A 16,056-nucleotide genomic window follows, 5' to 3' on the forward strand; every position below is an offset into this window, starting at 1 on the left:
TAAAAATAGAGTGCGATACAAAGCTAGGTTGGTAGCCAAGGGCTACGCTTAGACAGAGGGAATTGACTACAGTGAAGTATTCTCTCTTGTTGTGAAGCATTCATCCATTCGAATATTACTAGCTTTGGTTGCACAATATGATCTTGAGTTAGCACAGCTTGATGTAAAGATAGCTTTCTTACATGGTAATCTGGAAGAGGAGATTTATTTGTCTCAACCATAAGGTTTCAAAGAAGTTGGAAAAGAAAATTAGGTATGCAGTCTGAAGAAGTTTCTCTATGGCTTGAAGCAGTCACCTCGACAATGGTATAAGTGGTTTGACCGCTTTATGATGGATCTGAAATATACTCGTTGCCAATACGATCACTGTGTGTATTTCAGAAAACTTGCAAATGGATATTTCATTTATTTCCTTTTATATGTAGATGATATGTTAATTGTATGTAAAAGCAAGGGGGAGATAAATCGCTTAAAAACTCAGTTAAGTCATGAGTTTGAAATGAAAGATCTGGGAGAAGCACGAATAATACTGGGGATGGAGATCAGCAAATATAGGGTGAAAGGTAAAGTTTACCTTACTCAGAAGCAGTATCTGAAGAGAATATTGCAACGCTTCAACATCAACTTGAAGACGAAATCGGTGAGTACTTCTATGGCCCCATATTTCAAGCTCAGTGCATTGCAGTCTCCTAAAATCGATGAAGAACGGGACTACATGAGAAATGTCCCATATGCAAGTATTGTTAGAAGCTTAATGTATGCCATGATGTGTACACGACCTAATATCTCTCAGGCCATTAGCTTAGTTAGTCGCTATATGCATAATCTTGGAAGGGTTCATTGGCATGAGGTTAAGTGGATTCTACGGTATATGTTAGGGACCGTAGATATTGGTTTGAAGTTCAAGAAGAGTGAAGATAGTCTAGTAACTGGTAATGTTGACTCAAACTATGCAAGTGATCTTGACAAACGACGATCAACAACTGGATATGTGTTCACTATGGCTGGAGGACCAGTTAGTTGACAATCAACTTTACAGTCGACAATTGCACTATTATCAACCGAGGCTGAATACATGGCTGTAACAGAAGTCGTGAAATAAGTTATTTGGTTACAGAGATTGGTAACAGATTTGGGCTTTAAGTAGTAAGAGGTTACCGTTTATTATGACAGTCAAAGTGCAATTCATTTGGCCAAGAATCAAGTATATCACTCTCGAACAAAATACATAAATGTCCGATTTCACTTTGTACGTGAAATATTAGAAGAAGAGGACATCAAATTTCAGAAAATTGGCATTGAAGATAATCCAGCAGATATGTTGACGAAAGTTGTCACATGGATCAAGTTCCAACACTGTTTGGACTTGATCAGTATTATACATTGCTGAGCACCCTTGGGTGCGTTGGAGCGTATTTGATACCAGAAGTCTCTCATGTCAAAGAATGATGTGCGTTCATTTGAAGAATGAATCAGTTTGCAAGCAGTCTGGTATGGCACACTTGGGTAAATGGGGTGATTGTTGAAAACCACTTGCAATGTGAAACCATTTCAACACCATTCTCCATTTTGGAGTATTAGGCGCCACCCACAGACACTCATAGTTGCTACAGCAAATGATGCCCCAATCTTTTCCGCAAATTGCTGCACCAAAATTAGAAATCGTAACTGGTCTCTCCTATAAAAGGGAGAGCTTAGGTGGGGAATAAGGAGTGGGCAAATAACAGAGAGAAAGAGAGGACGTGAGAGAGAATCTGTAGAGTTGTTATAATCTCGTACAAATTCAGTAAAAGAGGCTCCACTGGACGTAGACAATTTCCTGAACTACTTAAATATCGTCTTGTGTAATTTTGGATAGGCCAGAGACGCAACACAACATACCCATTCCCAAACCTCTCTCTCTATCTCTCTTTCTCTCTCACAAAAGCCTTGGCGTCGCTACCAGCCTACCTGGCCTGGCCAAACTTCCTCTCCCCTTCGAGTCGTGCCTCCTGTGGTGTGGCCTCCAGACAACAGTGCCTTAAAAGGTAAGGGTACTTCTCTCTCTCTCCTTCGACTCTCTCTCTCTCTCTCACTCTCTCTCACTTTCTCTCTAATTGATGCAAAGAACAAGGGAGCTTTCGGAGCTTCACAAGGCTGGAGTTGGTCTTAGTTTACAGTTGGAGATTGGGAATCCTGTGAAGCTAAGGTGATCAAGCTAAGTTGACTTAAACTTCAATCGCTGTAAGGGTATTCTCTCTTCAGCTATAATGTTGAATATTCAAATTTGTATTACTTGTTTATGACTTGGGCACTCTCGAATCTTATCCTTGAAATTATTGCTATTCTTGTTGTATATTGAGCTCATTGTTAGCTTTGGTATTTAGTTTCTATTTGAAGTAGGGCTGAGCAGAAATCCGAAAATCCGACTTCGACTCCGGCTCCGCTCCGACTTCGCTCTGACTCCAACAAGTCGGAATCGGAGTTGGAGGTGGAGGTGTTCTGACTCCGACTCCGCTCCGATCTGACTCCGACACATCGAATCCGACTCCGACTCATCCTTCGACTCTGATTCCGACTCCGACTTCCCATCCGAATCCGACTCCGACTTCCACTCCGACTCTGACTCCGATATTATGCATATTTTATAAAAATATGTGTTTTCAATATATTAACATCTAATAAATAATAATGTATAAACATTATAATGAATAATATAAGTTAATATAGTTACTATAAGTTAATTTACATTACTAATTTATTATAAGTTATTATAAGTTAATATAGTTACACTATAAGTTACTACCTTATATAGTTGATTTACATTACTAATTTACTATAAGTTAATATAGTTACACTATAAGTTACTATAGCTTATTTTATATTTTACATTACTAGTTTACTATAAGTTAATATAGTTACTATATAAGTTACTATACCTTATTTTATATTTTACATTACTAATTTACTATAAGTCAATATATAATATATGGTTATAGATTATATATATACTATATATATTGAGGGCTTATATAATATATAGTTACTATAGTATGTATTTTTTATGCATTAATCATATATATTTATATATTTTATATAACTATACCTTATATAGTTAATTTACCTTATAATGTATAAATACTAAAATGCTTAATAACATGTAACATTATAATACTAATGTATAATATAACATATAACACTAATATATAAATAATAAATTTATAATAGCATTTAATACTAATGTATAAAAATTAAAATTGATTATATAGATTTTATATAACTATATCTTATATATTAACATCATTAGTTAAATTCAATAATATACTAGTAATTCGCACTAGTTATTAGTTATAAACTTATAGTAAATAAGTTAATAAATATTAATAATTTACTATATACTAATAGTCTAATAGTATTAAACTATTAGTATATAGTAAATTATTAATATATATAATAGTATACTATTAGTTATATTTATTAAATTAATATCTTTAAGTTATTATCTATTAGTACTAGTTAGTAGTTATTACATCTAGACTATCTAGTTATTAGACTATAGTAAATAAGTTAATAAATATTACTAATTTACTAATTTAATAGTATTAGCACTAGTGTATTACTAATATAATATATATATATATATATAAATTATAATAGTATACTATTAGTTAATATATATTAAATTAATATCTTTAAGTTATTATCTATTAGTACTAGTGTAACTAGTGTTATTACATATTATTAGTTACTAATTATTACATCTAGTTATTATTAGTTATAGACTATAGTAAGTAAGTTAATAAATATTACTAATTTACTATATATTAATAGACTAATAGTATTAGTATTAGTATATTACTAATATATAATAGTATACTATTAGTTAATATATATTAAATTAATATCACAATATAATTACATAATTATTAAATATATTCCTTTGGATATAAAAACAATAAAAAAAAATTTGTCAAATTTCTAATATATAACTAACTCTCTAAGTTAGTAATAATTAATAAAGTAATAATTAACTAGTGATTTTTTTAGTGAGTTAATTAAATAATACACATTAAATTGTTACTTAATTTTATTTTTACTAACTTAAAATATATTTTTACTCACTTATTATTTATTAATTTATTTTTATTGTTTAGAAGTAGAATTTAGAAGTAGAAAGTGGTAAACGGCGTCATTCAACCCTTTATTTTTTTTCAAATATCTGTCACTGAAACGACACTGTTTGGGGTTAAAATAGCCCCAAACGGCGCCGTTTCAGTGTTTTGTATAATTGTATTAGGTTTCCCCCACCCCTTTTTCTCCCCTCCCCTCCCCTCCCCCTGCACCGAATCGAAATCGCTGTCACCTCTCATCTCAGATTCTCAGGCTGTATTAGGTTTTCGTTTCCCTCCCCCTTCTTCCCTCCCCTCCCCCTGCGCCAAATCGCTCTCTCTCACTCTTCAGAAATCGCACGGTGCCATCACAGCCAGCCAAATCCGACGCCATCGCAAATTTGGGTCATCGCACGGTGCCATCGCAGTCAACCAAATCCAACTCTGTCGCAGATCTGGGTGGGTCATCGCACGATGCTGTCGCATTCAACTAAATCAACGTCGTCGCTTAACTCCGACTCCATTCTGACTCCGCTCCAACAAGTCAGAGGTGGAGTCAGAGCGGAGTCTAACACCGTCGGAGGCCAGATTCGGCCTCCAACAAAGTCGGAGTCAGAGTCGGATGGCTCCAATACCGACTCCGATTCGTCGGTGCTCAGCCCTAATTTGAAGCTTTTGAGAGCTTTAAAATAAATCTTCAGTCAGATTTTGGAGTGGGTATCTTGAAATCTCAAGGTTGAACTTGTATGTGTAACTGGATGTTGTCTTTGAGGCATTAAGGTGCATGATTTTGGATAAGAGCTTGCCGTTAATTTCTGGAATTAGGATGGGTTGTGGCTGTTCCAAGCTCTCGTGTGTTGTTGGAATGAGTTGTTAATTTTAAATTTTTTCTAAGATTTGATTTAGCTTTGGCCATTGTCCATCCTTTTTTCATGAGCTTTTCTGCATTTTTAATAAGCTGCATATAGCTTGATTTGAGAATTGCAAATACAACAAAAAAAAGAAAGTAAGAAACAAATAGAAATAAAAGGGAAGGAAAATATATAATTTTCAGGTTTTGCAACTTATGCTTTATTTATGAGACATTTCCTTGTATCCCTTTTAGATTCTGAATTACCTTTTACTTCATTTTAGAAAATTACTTTCTTTTTTTAAGCTAGGATATCAACCTTTGGAAATCTTTCACCAGCAAGTTAATTCTTAAGCCAATTTTCAAGTCAATCCCCACATTGAGTATGAGTATGAGTATGAGTATGAATTATATAGGATCATGATAGAGTTATGAACATTTGTGTACACGGAGGACGTGGATGCTAGTTTAAGATATTTTTCGTACTATGTATTAGGTGGTGCTAAGTTATTGAATACTATGCTTTTACAATTTAAAGTGTTTCACATTGTTTGAGTGTAAGTTTGAGCATGTATATATAAGCTTTTGGACATCATCCTCTTAACCAGTTTTCAAATTAACTTAGTTTTTCCTAATCCACAACTAGTAACTTAAGGACAAATTTAAATGATAAATATTCTCTTGGGGGCATGTTTAGTTTTTCAGTTTCCCAAAAATTCAATACAAACTATATATTTTTGACTAAATAGTATTTAAAATTTTATCTGTTCTTTTACAAAATCTGATAAAAAAAAATCTTAAAAATTCTCAAAAAGTATGAAACCGAATAGGCCATTGACAATAGATAAATTAACCCATAATGTAAATGACATGATTCATTCACTATTTACTTAGTATAGAGCTAATTAGCATAGTCTATTAATGAGTGCAGGTCAATAATGGAGATAGAAGGTAGACGACATCAAATACAAATTCAGAATGAAGAACACAAAATCAAGTCCAAACCATCTTTTGATATTTTGCTTCTTTTTTTTTTTGTCAAAAATATTGTATATGATATTGGACTTTGATTACTAATGGCTATGTGGCCTTGTTATCCAATTTCCTTATTGATGCCTATGACTTTGTTTTTTTAGCTTGATCTGTGTCTCACTAGCAAAAGTAGTATTTATTCTCTTATTCTTTCTTTCTTTTTTTACACTGACAGTTTTTCTTTGACGCCAAATTCAGGATATATGGTATTTGACAAAAATGAGATGATGATTCTGCTTATTGTATTTGGAAGGATGGAAACAAGTATTAAGTCTAATTTTCTGAAATATTTATATGAACAACAATAAATATTATTTTGACTTGTTCTAAATCTACTTAGAAAGTATAATTTTGAGTTATCTGACCTTGAAAATTTTGATTTTTATTGGCAATAATATTCCATATTAAGAAAAAAAATATTATAGAGTGTTTGTAATATTTTAGAGGACTAATAAACGATGGCATGGCATGGCTAGCTTTATCATTCGGTGTGCTTGGGAAGCATTTGCTAGTGTGGTTTTGGTAGAACAAACATAACTATGACTCGTATGCTAAATTAATTGTAGTTTGGTTAAGCTATATATCATTGTTTGTAATAAATAGTCTTCTAGGCGATCTTAGGTATCCTGGGAAGATAAAATACGCAAAAACCTGTTGCATTTTGTAAGTAATCATTCTAGAAGTTTGTTGCTCCTTTTGTATTGTTCAAAAACATTAATTGAATATATATTATATATAATGTATTGTCTTCTCATTCCTTAAGTTTAGATGGGATATGTCATATGGGTTGGTTCTTATCTTTAATTTTGTTTTGGAATGACTGGTAAGCCAAAAAAAAAAAAAAAAAGAGCAACAACCTGAAAAGTGAAAATCCAACAACAAAATGAATGTATAGCTCGTCTGAACTATGATGAGAAACTCTTTTTCAAAACTAGCAACAACACAATATAACTCACAAGGTATAACTCAACTTTTCACATGAGTATATGGTTACTTTAATTTACACCAGCACAAAATTGAGCACAAAAATTTGAAAATGAATACAAGGTAGACCACAAATAACCATCTTCCAGGTTGAGCACAAAATTGCTACATCGCAAACAATACAACTAGCCTTTACACCAAATCAGCAAAATGAATATAAACAACTAAAGCTTGCATGTAGACGATATCAACACACTTAGCAATACAGTAAACTTAAGGGATTGCTCAGCTTAATTAAACTATCAAACATCTTAAATATATCTACCTTCCATCTTAAACAAGTACACCTGGGCTATTTTAATTTAATAGCTTACTTGCAAAATGGCCCTAAAGAATGGATCTGCAGTCCTAAACCTGCAATATATTATTACACTAGTGACTGTACTATTTTGAATAAAATTTAATTTTGGTATAATTAATATAATATACGTACAGATGTCGATATTTAAATCTTGTTATATAGGAGTAGCACAAGAGTTATTGTTGCCTAAGAGCTGCAAAGACGATTGTACCTATCAAGGGAAGACAAGATAACCAAAATTAATATCCTCAAATAATTCATATCCTCAAATAATACTAGGGGTGTAACCAGTCCGGTTCGGTCCGGTTTTAGACAAAATCTAGGACCGAACTGGTAGGCACAGGTTTTACATTTTTCAAAACCGATTACGCACCGATTACCCTCTTAAACCGGTATTCCGGTTTTACCGATTTCCGGTCCGGTTCGGTCCGGTTTTCCGGTTTTAATAAAATATATATTTATTATAAAAAAAATCTGTTTATAAAAAAAAAAAAAAATGTTATGTCAAAAAATTCTACTTAAAAAAAAACTACTATATAAAAAGACTGCTATGCAAAAAAAAAGTGTTATGTAAAAAATTTATGCTATTGGTATAGCTTTGGTATGGCTTTATATAAATTATATGCTAATATATATAATTTATATTTATCTACTAATGTCTTATGTACTTATAAAAAAAAATATAAAGAGTTTTAAGTGTATTAGGCTATTAAAATTTAGCAATAATATTTGAGTGATTTTCTTTATTTTTAGGTTCTTACTTCTTATGAATCTATGATAAAATATTATTAATAAATAATATATATTTATAATATTATATATTTAAAGCATATGATTAATTAAATTTTCATGTTTGAGATTAAACTTTTATTTTATAAATTAAAATAACACTATCTTATATATAATTATAATTTATATTATTATATATTATATATAAAAAATTATATATAATATAAAATATATAACATATAACATTAAATAAATAAAAAAAATATACACATATTAAATAGTACCGGTCCGGTCCAGTCTAAAAATGGCCGAAACCGGACCGGTTCCGGCCGGTTTTTCATTTTATGAAACCGGTTCCGGACGGGACCGGTTCAAAACCGGCACAACCGGTCCGGGCCGGGCCGGTCCAGTCCGATTTTTCGGTTAAAATTTACATCCCTAAATAATACAAATGAACAATACTACCACAGTCAATTGAGCAGTAGAGGCTATGGGAAAATCACACTCGGGCAAGCTAGGTGAGCTAAAATCTATGATAGCGATTAAAATATTCTTCTTTTAAAAATTTCAAGATGTTGCAGTTAGTGCCAAATAGGTTACAAAATATAATTAGAAACACAAAATACAAAAACTACCTGACTTACCTGAGCCCTTTGAGTCTTCATTTCTTTCAAGCGACTTACCGCCTTCTTAGCCGATAATTGTTTCCTCTTAGAAATTGGCCTACCTTTACTGCAAGCAACAACTAGACTTTTTAATTTTTCGGATCCCTTTATCACCCCCAATGACTCAGTAGAATAGTTATCACACACAAGCTAGACTTCAACCAACTCCAGCTTTAACTTACTTAATTAAGTCATTAACTTCGCACAACCATCATCTGAGGTGCCCGCAATTGAAGAAATCTCGTAAAAAGTCTGGTTAAATTTATTCATTTGGTGTGTGTTTGGATTATAACTCAGATAATCGAGGCTACTTTGGACAAGCGTGTAATTTCATTTCAGGCCCTTCCTCCACCTATCAAGTATGTATTTTGCAAGTAACTCTTCCTTGGCATGGAGTGTCAATACATGAATGACATGTCTACACAAAATGCCCTTAAAAGTAATAACTGACATGTGCAGATTGCTTCACACTCTTCCTCATTAAACTCAACAATATATTTTGTACTTTTTCTAATCCCATGTTTAGACCTGATCAGCCACATGATATATAAAAATCCCTCATTCACTCTAAACCATTGATGCACAGCAATAAATCAAACCTCTTAACTCTTCTTGAACTTCTTTAAATTTTGCATTCGTATAAGTTGCTTGGAACTGTCTCTCAATGTCATAAAATGTTATGAATGGGATTTGTGTGTGAAATAAACTAAAGTCAGCTGTAAGCTCATTTTCAATCAGTCTAAGTGCATTATCAAATTGATCTACAAACTGCTTTACAATTGTTTTTAAATTTACGTAATCATCAAAGAATGCATTCATGCCCTCGCTTCTCTGAGTAGTTGACATTTCTGCCCAAAATTCATTCTTGACGTACTCTAGCACCCACAGATGATGTTGAATGATCATACAAATCAAAATTGTCAAGAAGTTGCAGCCAACACTTATTGAATTCATCATGACTCAACGTGTTATAAACACACTTGTGTGAACAATCCAATGATCAATGGTTGAATTACCCATAATATGCCACAACAAAATATCATAGCATTCAAGAAATAATCGAGGAAAACAAATACATGTGCAACTGACTTATGATGTCATTGTAATGACTGTATGCTCCAATTTTTTTTGAAACTTTTTTTATTATATGACACAAGTAAAATTGATGTTGAGATTTCGGAAACACCTTTGCAATTGCACTTTGTATAGCTTTACCTTGGTTTGTTATTATGACTTGTGGTGCTCGGTCATTCATGCACTTAAGATATGACTCAAATAACCTTACAAATGTGCATGTATCCTCTTTGAAAATCAAGTCACATCCAAATAAAATCAATTGACCATGATGATTAACTCCTACAAAAGAAAAAATGGCATTTTATATAAATTGATCAAGTATGTCGTGTCAAAAGTTATAACATTACCAAATGATTCATAAGCAGCTCTACTACGGGCATATGCCGAAAACACATTCCTCAATCTAGTTTCATCATCAACGTCTATGACATAATAAAAACTATAATTTTGCACTGCATACGAGTAAAGTAGTTTTGTAGTGCTTCAGCACCTCCTAACCCAAACCGAAGTAATCTAACTTCACGTATATAATTTAGCGCATCTCTCTCTCTCTCTCTCTCTCTCTCTCTCTCTCCAAACATGAGATTCTCATATCCTCCTACCTCAGCGACATAGGAATTGTAGTTATTACTCAATTGAATGCCAGCCATATCATTGTATTCTAGTCTTCTTTTGCTTGACACATCCAACCTTTTCTAACATCTAATATATCTTGTTTTTCCAGAACTAGAAGCATGAGTGTGCTCAAGGGCAGCATGGATCAAACAAAACTCTCACTCAGAACCTAATATGGCATTGATCTTTGTCTTGCATCCGCTATGTTCCATTGGTCTTAGTTTAAGAATATTCGACGCTTTGCTAACAAACATGTCTTGACGAACACAAGAAAGTGTGAAATACTTTATTTTCCATAAGCTCCGATTTTAGAATTTCGTTTTGTCCCAATGAGCCCAATTTGTTTTGTATACCTCGTGTATTTTGCCCTTACTTCTTCAACTGATGAAAATGACATTCCCTCCTTTGGCTCTTAAACCACATCCCTGTCTCCACATTTGGTTTCATCCCTATATAGACATAACATAACAAATAAAGACATACATACATACATACATACATACATACATACATACATACAGCAAAAATACACACATCATACATCTAATGTATTTTCATATATATCATTATTGAACTTCATAGCAGGCAAATTTGAAGTTGTGAATTTATCATTCCCATTAATTTTGGTTTAACTTGAATTATAAGTCGAAACCATGTCAAACCACAACTAGCAAGCATTTAAAATGTCGAAATTTTTATAATAAAATCCCTTCTATGATAGCATCTCAAGATCTCAAAAATGATCTTTTTTTTTTTTTTAATCATCAAATTTTACTTTTGAAACTAAAACTATTTAAGAAGTTATGCAAACAAAAGTAAATAAAAATGGTTGCCCTGCCCCGATCATGGCATAATACCAGACAATCAAATGCAAGCAAAATTGATAATTACAAGAAGTTAAATTCACTTGTACTGGTGGCAAATACACATCTAGTTTATTATGAAAAATAATCAACTAATTACACAAGCAAAAATGAAAATTACAGTAATAAATTAAATTCACTTATATTGGAGGCAAAAATATATATGGTTTATTGTGAAAAATATTTAACTGATTACATAAGCAAAAATTAAAATTTTAATAACAAATTAAATTCACTTGTAGAAGTCTAAAATACATTAGAACATTCATTGTGAATATTCGATTAATTGTACAAGCAAAACTGAAAATTTCATTACACAAATAACTGATTTTTTCCATACCATAAGAGGTACAATGACGGAAGTGAGATAGAAGTTATCCACACTGTAACGGTGTGTCATGGAGTGGGTTTGACAAGGTGTTCTTAACGTTTGGGCTGCAAGGGTGGGTTGGAGGTGGACCCGTTGTTTGAGCTGGAGGGTGAGCTTGACGTTGTCTGGACTCCAAGGGTGGGTTCAACATTGTCTAGATTCGAGCGGTGGGCTCGATGGTGGCAGCCCATGAAAAATGAACAAAAAAAACTTTTAGAATGGGAAACAAACGCCGTTCAAGAGAGAGAGAGAGAGAGAGAGAGAGAGAGAGCATAGGGTTGAAAGTGGGGTGTTTTGGTGTGAGGCAATTCATGCTTCTGACAGGAATAGTTTCAGACAGCTGGAGCTAATCACATCACTGCAGGGAGAAGATATGTCAAAAGCATCCGGTAGCAATAGAAAAGGAAAGAAAAAAAATAAACAAAAACACATCAGATGGGTGGTAAACCAGTGGTATAGGGTGGTAAACGTATCATTACCCATTTGGCTGATGTTAAAGACCCACTTATAGAGATACAGTCAAACCACCTTGCCCTTGCGATCATTGTAGGTTTTGCGCACCATTTGGATCTCGTCGTGCCTATACACTAGAATTTACTATACGTCGTACTCACTCCTTAGGTCACTTAAGAGTTGGCTGCTCATGAGCACGTGCTTCACACTTGACCATATCATGAAGTGAGCCTGTAGTTCTTGCAGTGAGAGTTGTATATTTTATGATTATATTTTATCTTCACTCTCGAAACAACATGAACAATTGGGAGAGCTAAAAATTTTCCACAGACAAACAATAGAAAATGTAGGCCTAAATAACAAAGATAGACAATTAAAGACAAAAAACTCATTAAACCCAAACAAAAATGCTCACAGCCTTGATAGTTGGAAAATGAAAGCAAAGAAAATATTATTAGAATATTATTTTTTAATATTATTATTGTTTTGGAATTTGAAAAAGTTGAATTATTTATTATATTTTTTTTTTTTTGTGAGAATTTGATAAAGTTTTAATGATGAGATGAGATGAGATAAAATATTTTGCAAATCCAAACAGGCCTAATTTGCTCAGCTTGACTATAACCCTAAACCTTATTTGCTCACTCTGAAATCTAAACCTGTAAGTCTATATCCTATTTGAATAATACCTCATCTCTCCTTTAGGCCCCTCTCATTTGCATCTATAGCCATTAATCCAAGGGCAATAGCCATATCATTTTAAAGCATTGTTCTCTACTTAAAAGTGGGGATGGCACTATGTTGAAAGAAATGAAGAGAAGTTGTCTAAAATGGCTTGGTCTTGTACAGAAGTACTTCATAAATGCAGTGTTAAGAAATATTGATTTGATCATGTGGAAGGAATAAAAAAGAATTAGAGTGAGGCAACAAACAAATTTATTAGTAGTGAAGAAGAACTTGATAAACACAGGTGATGGAAATCATGATGTTAGATAGGACGGTAGAGAAAAAAGATACATGTATTCAACCTTAATCATTTTGCACTAAAGCATGGTTTAGTTGAGTTTGGATGACATCTATATTAGATGAGTCAAGATACTAGATTGTATTGAGGCCAACTTGCTTATTAATTTGAAAACTGTCAACTATTGAAAGATGATCATGTTTTGCATGATGTGTTTGATGACACTCATTTGCTCATGTGCATAGTGTGATAATTTGGTTTGTTTATAAATCATTTGCATCACTGAGAAGTGAGAACTAGTTCTACGCTTTTGATTTCTTTTAGGAATTATTTTCATCTCATTTTGGATACAGATATGCAACCAATTTTGATAATAAGCGAATTGATCTCTTTGATGGGGGCACTGAAGGATATGGGGAGCAAAATGTCATGCTAGCTTCCTGTAAGTTTACATCCTTTTCACCAGCATGCTAATTTTGATTAATGCTTCTACTACTATTGGCTTTGTTCTATGCTGAAATTAGAGTTGTTATGGGTATGTCCCTACTGGTCCTGCCTTTTTGTATACAAGGCATGCAGATTAAAGGATACCTGCTTAATTAATTTCTATTTGGTTATTGGTTTGTACTGGAATTTTGTCTTCTATAAATATTTACAAGTGAAAAGATGCCAAATTTTAGGTACCTGACAAGTGAACTTGCTTTGGTTGGCTACTTTAGTGATCGATTCCAATTTTAAAAATTTAGATTTGATGCATTACAGTGCCTTGGATGGCTGCAATCTATTGTATAAGTAACTCTTTTAACCTCTTATTACTTGGTGAATTTGTTGAATTTAATCTTTTCAGAGGTTATATTGATAAATCTATCATTAATACTTTCAAATACACATCTCTTCATATGCAGTGAGTACACACATCTATTCATACATATGAAAAATAAAGATGGTAATGGTAATTTGACAATATCATTGTCTCATTGGCATGGTGAAACCAGCATAATAGTAACATCAGATTGCTGTTTTATATGATCAAAAAAATTGTGGATTGTTGTGCAACTATAATGTTTAATTGGAGTACATGTATGTATTCAAGAGCAATCAATGCCTAATTTTAAATTCGAATATAATGCACAATTTAATTTAATTCGGTAAACAATTCTCCACTATGAAGTATAATGGATGCTGAGATAGATGCTATATGTTTTGCAGCCATGACAAACCAACAGCTGGTAGATAGTGGAAACCGGATGATGGATGAGACTGATCAAGTCATTGAGAGGTCAAAGAAGGTTTGTTTATCCCTGAAGACAATTTTCTTGCGAAAATACCATGATCATGTGTTGCTCTAATACTTGTCTATTTGTTAGAGAAGGTTACAGATGGTAGTATATCTTGTAGTTCTAGAACATACTAGCATTGTTTAGTCTTCCTTGAATATCACTTGAACTAGTTTGCATCAAGATCTGAACAAATTATGGAATATTATTTAGCTGATTAACATCAAATGTACCCTTCCCCCAACAAAACAAAGAAATAGAAAGCATAAAATTTTCCAGTGGAAGGCACGTTTTGTATGCTCATATTACCAGGTTCTTTTAAAATTATGAAAAAGAAAAAGGAAGGCATAAGATGATCCTAACTATAAAGATCGATGAAAAATAGGACACGTGACACAATCTGGATGGTCATTTTGTGATTGGGGTTGCAAATTATAAAAAAAAAGTGGCAGTTTGGTAGTTGAAATTGAAAAAAGGGTGATAGGGTGTGAAATGTAATTTCCACAAATATTTTTACCGTTTTGAAAGTATGAAATTATTGCAAAGAAAGTAATGAATCTGTGTTTGTAATAGGTTGTTCATGAAACCAACAATGTTGGAATTGAGACGGCAGCAGCACTAAAGGCTCAGGTCTGTAATATATCAGTTTTAAAGAAAACCGATGTTGCGACACTTTATTAGTTCGACACTTTATTAGATCATAATGAATTTACTCTCTATCTCTCTCTCTTCCCTACATCCCTCCCTCCCATAAAGCATGTGCAAGCGTGCACAGACCGCACATGCACAAGCACAATTTCTCACCATGTTTCATTTTATGTTTCAAAAACTCCCAATGCTACTGAAACTAAGGATATTTATTGCTTTTTATGTAGACTAACCAAATGAGTCGGATTGTTAATGAGATGGATTCTATCCATTTCTCAATCAAGAAAGCTTCTCAACTTGTGAAGGAACTTGGTAGGCAAGTCAATCTCCGTTTTCTGATGTTTTCAAATTTTGAGTGCCAGTTTTTTTTTTTTTTTTTTTTGTGGTTATATTGAATATTAGTTGTTGCTTACCTCAATTATCATTAGGTTGCAACTGACCGATGTATAATGGCATTACTCTTACTTATTGTTATTGGAGTTGTAGCCATCATTATTGTTAAGGTAACATCTCATTTCTTTGCAGTCTCTGCTGCTGTAAAAAATCCATTATCTTCTCTTACAACAAAAAAGAAAAAGAAAAAGAAGAATCTATTAACTTGTGAAACAACTGGCAATATAATATTATCTTCTCTTATAACAAAAAAGAAAAAGAAAAAGAAGAATCCATTAACTTGTGAAACAACTGGCAATATAATATTTAGCAGTTTGCATTGTCCACATCTATTAATTTGCTCAAATGTCCATTTATTTTATCTATTTTAATGAATTTTTCACTTCAATATTTCAAATTGTAAACCCAAGCAACAAGGACATCCAGGATATTCCTAGATTAGCCTCACTAGCAATGACTCGCAGATTACTTTGGAATTCTAGTTGAAAAGTTATAAAGGTATTATTTTATGAGGTTGAAGATGATTTTTCCTTGTGATTGGATGGAACGCATTATAGATATGTGTTCTGGCTGATTTGTGAAGTTATTGCTAGGAAAACTTTCCCATGAGTTAGGCCAACTTTTCTGAGTGATAGTATCTCAACCTACTCTGTTGTGAATTATTAGGTTTGATTTGAAGTGGTCATTTTGATTATATCTTCTACCCCGACTAAAAAATAATTCATAGCTAAGGGACACTACAAGAAA

The 16,056-nt window shown here is 32.8% G+C and overlaps 1 protein-coding gene across 1 annotated transcript; it reads left to right on the forward strand.

The window, feature by feature from the left end:
- The first annotated feature begins 652 nt into the window (after positions 1-652).
- Positions 653-15,795, forward strand: LOC122282342 (novel plant SNARE 11-like). The gene is made up of 7 exons (XM_043094303.1): positions 653-867; positions 13,345-13,433; positions 14,201-14,280; positions 14,842-14,898; positions 15,144-15,236; positions 15,345-15,420; positions 15,707-15,795. Exons 1-7 carry the CDS (start codon positions 653-655, stop codon positions 15,793-15,795), a joined length of 699 nt encoding a protein of 232 aa, XP_042950237.1.
- Positions 15,796-16,056: the final 261 nt, after the last annotated feature.

The sequence above is a fragment of the Carya illinoinensis genome, chromosome 11 (genome assembly GCF_018687715.1).
Source record: "Carya illinoinensis cultivar Pawnee chromosome 11, C.illinoinensisPawnee_v1, whole genome shotgun sequence".
In the NCBI taxonomy this organism is placed as follows: Eukaryota; Viridiplantae; Streptophyta; class Magnoliopsida; order Fagales; family Juglandaceae; genus Carya; species Carya illinoinensis.

Coding starts and splice junctions, on each gene's coding strand:
- LOC122282342 (XM_043094303.1), top strand. CDS start 653: ATGGCCCCATATTTCAAGCTCAGTGCATTGCAGTCTCCTAAAATCGAT. Junction 868..13,344: donor GAGGTTAAGTGGATTCTACG/GTATATGTTAGG, acceptor TTTTGGATACAG/ATATGCAACCAATTTTGATA. Junction 14,899..15,143: donor CAGCAGCACTAAAGGCTCAG/GTCTGTAATATA, acceptor CTTTTTATGTAG/ACTAACCAAATGAGTCGGAT.